This window comes from Cervus elaphus, chromosome 1 (genome assembly GCF_910594005.1).
Source record: "Cervus elaphus chromosome 1, mCerEla1.1, whole genome shotgun sequence".
Classification (NCBI taxonomy): Eukaryota; Metazoa; Chordata; class Mammalia; order Artiodactyla; family Cervidae; genus Cervus; species Cervus elaphus.
In genome coordinates, this window is record NC_057815.1 from 63,997,313 (window position 1) to 64,002,980 (window position 5,668).

The following is a 5,668-nucleotide window of genomic DNA, read 5'->3' on the forward strand; positions in this document are numbered from 1 at the left end:
CCACTCCAGTATTCTCACCTGGAGAATCCCATAGAGAGAGAAGCCTGGCCGGCTACAGTCCATGGGATCACAAGAGTCAGATGTGACTTAGCCACTAAACCACCACCACTACCACCCTGGAGAAGGAAATGGCAACCCACTCCAGTATTCTTGCCTGGAGAATCCAATGGACAGAGGAGCCTGGTGGACTTCAATCCATGGGGTTGCACAGAGTCAGACACAACTGAAGCGACTGAGCAGCAGCAATATATTGATATAGAATTTGCATAATATCATATAGAAACAAGGGACCCATTTTACAACAAGAGGTGTTCAGTGAGTTACAGCAGTGGACACATGCCCATGAGATGCCTTGATTATATCTTATACTATTAAGCTGCAAACCAGTGAAGTGGTAGATTTACCTATTGTGTCTATGTCTTAGTTGTCAGCTTATAAACTGCTATCTACAATGATGCATAAACCATCCAGGATACAGTACACACTCTAAGTTATCAATTATTCTAAAGAAAGAACATATGTGTCTGAAAAACAGAAGTGTAAATGTTTCCATTTACCACCATCTTACTATTTGTTTTATAGGTAATTTGTTCTTTTCCCCTTTTCCCACTTTTCCTATATTTCTAATGAATTGAATAGTATTATAATTTAATATAACCACTTATTTATTTATTACCTATACCTTTTTTAGATGTATATATTAGTAACACCTTCAGAATTTTTAGTATACATCTTTAGCTTATCATTATCTACTTGCCTGTACTGTATCATTTTGCATATAGAATAAGAATCATACTAACAGTTAAAGAAAATAAGACTCTTATAAGAATATACTAATATTACCCACATCTTGGTCTTTTTGCTATTTTTGTCATATATTTTATTTCTACCTATGTAATTAATACTACAATGCATTATTATTATCTTTGCTGTCAGTCATCCTTTAATATTGTATTGCTGCTCTGTTTGAGTTAAATTGTTTCAGCTGCTAAATATATGATATTGTCTTTACTTGGCCCTCATTTCTGAAGAATGTTTTTGCTGAGAGAGCATTTTAGGGTGTTTGGTTGCTATTCCTGCTTTTTCTAGTACTATGAAGATATAGCGCCACTGTCTTTTGGGTTGCATGATTTCTGGCAAGAAGGCTGTCTTCATTCTTATCTTTATCTTTTTGTAAATTTGTTATCATTTTTCTGTTGGCTTTCAGACAGTTCTACTGCTTTTAAGCAAATTGATTAGGATGTGCTTCTCTATGGTTTTATTCATAGTCTTTTCCAGATTGTGTTTATTGAGCTTCTTGGATTGTGGACTTAGTTTTATTAAACTTAGGAAACAAACTGTTGTTTATACTTTTCTTTTTTGTTCTCTCCTGTTTTTAAATTTCCAGTTATGTGCATATATTAGACAGCATAATCATCTCCAGTATTTCAAAGATGCCTCACTCATTTTTTAGTCTATTCACTCTCATTTAAATACATTCAGTATGCTTTTCATCTCTCCCATACTAATTTTCATTCTAGAACTTAAATTTCATCTTTAAAAAGATCATAGCTCTATTTAATATGTTAATGCCTTCCTTTACAGTCATGAATATAATGATCATATTTATATATTTTTTAATGTCCTTGTCTACTTATCCCATCATTAGTCTCATCTAGGCATATGTTTCTATGGATTGATTCATCAATGTGGATTCTGCTATTATTCATCTTTCCATGTCTTACATTTTTTAATTGAATTTTATACATTGTAAATTTTATACTGTTGAGCAAAATATTTTTTGCATTTCTCTAAATATAAATTTTATCTTTATTTTGTGTGTAATAGAATTACATATAAATGGTTCAATTCTTTCAAGACTTTTCTTTATACAAGGTTAGCAATAACCAAGACAGTTTTTAATTTAGGGATAATTTGCCCCATTGCTAAGGCAATAGTCGTCTAAATATACAAACAGATGTTCTGCGTATTACAAAGTTTCTCTACTCTGGCTATGAGAATATAAACTCTTCTCAGTCATATAGAAAGTTTAAAAAATCATTCCATCTACTCCTTTCTGATGGTTTTTTCCCAGCGTCAGTAGTTCCTTCACAAGCATACAATGATCAATACAAACTGAAGACCTCTGAAGAGTGTCCTACGGATCACCTATCTGTCTATGTGAAACTTTCTGCTCTCTGTTACTCTGCCTCATAATTCAGGGAGACCACCAGACTCTGTTAGGGTTCTGCTCACTTCAAGACTCAATAAATTTCCAATAAATAAACTAGGGCAGTCACCAGGCTCACCTCATTTTTCCCCTTCTCTTAGAAATCACTCTTTGTTACCTTTTACCCAACTTCTTAGAACTATTCTTTCATACACTTTCCACTTAATCTGTTGTTTAAACTGAGGGACTATATCTGATCTTTGTTGCTTCATCACAGCAATGAAGAGAAATTGGATCTTTATTTTGTATATAATTGTTTGCTTCATTATTTTAATCCCAAATTATAATCTGAATGTGTGGGTGAACACACTCTAAAACCGTCAGTATTCCAGATTTAGTCTCATTCCCTTGATCTCAGAGGAATGAATGCCTGATTTGATATTTCAACTTATTATATGTCAACCTTGAGTGAGTAATCATGGCCTATATGTTTATCTCAACACTAGAAAGTGAGCATGATTCTAATATTATACAAGGGAATAGCTGAAGACGAAACTAAGGTATAAGCAAAGGATAAAGGGGAAAAAGTCAGTTACAGTGATGATATTTGGCAGAGTAAAGATTGGGTTTGGTAAGGTGTTTAAAATTTCAGGCCCAATACATACCAAGCATAGATTATTAAAACAAATAAAAGTTTGCACAAAATTCTGGCACTTGACAAAGGAATAACTAATCACAGACTAACAATGAATGATAACCACATTTGAGTCTTTGGATTAAGAGATTTCAATTGATTTATTATTTTTAAAATCTGTAAAACATGTTTTATATCAGTTTGCTTTGTTATATTGAAATCTTCATAACATATTTGTGAAGTGATCTTCATATAATGCTGGACTATAATCAGAGCAAGGATAAAATCCCAAATTTACCAAGAAAAAAATAAAAACCTGGAAATAGAATAAAAATTAGGGAATTCTCCAAAATCACATATCTAATATGTTGCAGAGTTAACATTCCAGTGGAGAAAATCTTCCTCCAAATCAGTGCTAACTGATGAAAATCGGATGTTTTCTAAAGCTTCTTTCTTTGCCTAAACATGTGAAAAATTCCTAGACAAATCTGCTTGGCCCTGACACTGTAGATAATGGGGTTAAGTACTGGTGGGAGAAGCAGGTAAATATCCACCATGAGAATATGGACTGTGGGAGGCAAGTGTTTCCCAAAGCGATGGACCATGCATACACCGATTAGAGGGACGAAGATGATAAGTACCACACATACATGGGATAAACAAGTATTTAGTGCCTTTAGTCGTTTTTCATGAGATGCAATGCCAAGAATAGCATGGAGAATTAGGACATAGGAGAGGAGGATGAGAACTGAGTCTGTGCCCAATGTGATAATGACCACACACAACCCATAGATGTTGTTGACACAGGCATCAGAGCAGGATAATTTAAGAATATCCTGATGCAGGCAAAAAGGGTGGCTGAGGACATTAGCACGGCAGTAATGGTAGCACCTTAGTAATAGGGGTGTAGGCATCACTACTCCTGCACTTCGTATCAAGCAGCCTAGGCCTATCTTTCCAATGACATCATTGGTGAGGATGCTTGAATAGTGCAAGGGACGATAGATAGCCACGAAGCGGTCAAAAGCTATGGCCTGCAGCACTGAAGACTCCAAGAATGTGAATGTGTGGATGAAGAAGAGCTGAGCAAAGCAAGCCGCTATTTGAATTTCCAGGGCTTCCCACCATAACACAGCTAATATCGTAGGGAGTGTAGACATGGACATGCCCAGGTCAGTTGTTGCCAAGAAGGATAACAAATAATACATGGGCTGGTGGAGTGAGGACTCACTCCACACAACAGGGAGGATGGTGATGTTGCCTATAAATGCCACCAGGTATGCAAGACAGAATGGAATTGAGAGCCAAGCATGAGCAGACTTTAGTCCATGGAAACCACGTAAGAGGAAGATGGGTTCCATAACATTACTGTTATTCCAGACCACCATGGTGGTCATTCAGAAGCCCTTTAGGTGTAAGAGATGAGAGAGTCAGAGTTGACAAAGTCACAGGCTAGTGCAATTCACATCAATGAGTAAATTCCACCACAGTCATGCAAAATCAATGTTCAGGATGTTCCAAATGGCTTACACAGATATCAGTATGAAGAACAGCCTCTGAATCACCAGTGCAGGAAGAGTTTATAGAACATGAAATCTGGTCACAACTGCATACACAGACATGTGATCTCTGCTACTTGTCCTACTGCTTAGTCTATGCACTTCTGTTCAAGTATCACAGAAAATCCAAAGTTACCCTGTGTCTACAAAGAAAGAAGAGTTATTTCTACTCAGTATTACAGGCCTCTTTATGTCTCCAAAATTAATCGTTTATGCTACATTTTGAACTAATATTTCAGTCATTCCCAGAGGAAATGGAGAATAAAAGATGGATGTTAACTCCATTAGTGTTTTCTCATCTCCCATGCTGGATTCTAAGAATACCTATCAGTATCTAGTCTAAGGAGATTAGAGGCCAGTCTAGGAAGCATGTCATTTCTTTCTGCTTATTATTGAATGATTCCCACCTCAAACGCCATCTTTTCTCACTACTCCCTGGGCATCTTCGATCAATTGCCACCACCTTCTATTTCTCATTATCATTTCTCTGCATTGTCTCTCTGACTCTGTTTTTGTGACTTTATTAAATGACTGCCTGAGTCTGTGTCTCTTGATGCCTCCTAGTCTCTGTAAGTAACTTTTAACTGATTTCTGGTTCCATATCTTTTTGACACTGACTTTCTCAGTCTTAAAGATTCTGTTCAATTGTATATGATCCATGACATGAAACACAACCTTATAGATGTTTTTTCTTTAGTAAGAACATTAAAGGAATCCCTATAAATACCTCCCTTTATCCTTGCTGTCTGCCTTGGGATTCTCAAAGTATTGGAGGAATATTCATCTTATTTAAGAAATGTTCAAAAGAATTTGCTAAAGGCAAAGGAGAAAAGGAAAGATATACTCATTTGAATGCAGAGTTCCAAAGAATAGCAAGTAAAGATAAGAAAGCCTTCCTTGGTGATCAGTGAAAAGATATAGAGGAAAACAGTAGAATGGGAAAGACTAGAGATCTCTTCAAGAAAACTAGAGATACCAAGGAAACATTTCATGCAAAGATGAGCTCAATAAAGGACAGAAATGGAAGGGAGCTAACAGAAGCAGAAGATTTTAAGAGGAGGTGGCAAGGATACACAGAAGAACTGTACAAAAAAGATCTTCACGACCCAGATAATCACAATGGTGTGATCACTCACCTAGAGCCAGACATCCTGGAATGTGAAGCCAAGTGGACCTTAGGAATCATCACTACAAACAAAGCTAGTGGAGGTGATGGAATTCCAGTTGAGCTATTTCAAATCCTAAAAGATTATGCTGTGAAAATGTTGCACTCAATATGCCAGCAAATTTGGAAAACTCAGCAGTGGCCACAGAACTGGAAAAGGT

General features: G+C 36.3%; 1 protein-coding gene across 1 annotated transcript; it reads right to left on the bottom strand.

The window, feature by feature from the left end:
• Window positions 1-3,223: 3,223 nt before the first annotated feature.
• LOC122702302 (olfactory receptor 51L1-like) lies at window positions 3,224-4,171 on the bottom strand. The gene has a single exon (XM_043915984.1). It carries the CDS (start codon window positions 4,169-4,171, stop codon window positions 3,224-3,226), a length of 948 nt encoding a protein of 315 aa, XP_043771919.1.
• Between the last annotated feature and the right edge of the window lie 1,497 nt (window positions 4,172-5,668).

What these genes read in the sequence shown, in the direction of transcription:
- LOC122702302 (XM_043915984.1), bottom strand. Translation starts at nt 4,171, where the DNA reads ATGGTGGTCTGGAATAACAGTAATGTTATGGAACCCATCTTCCTCTTA.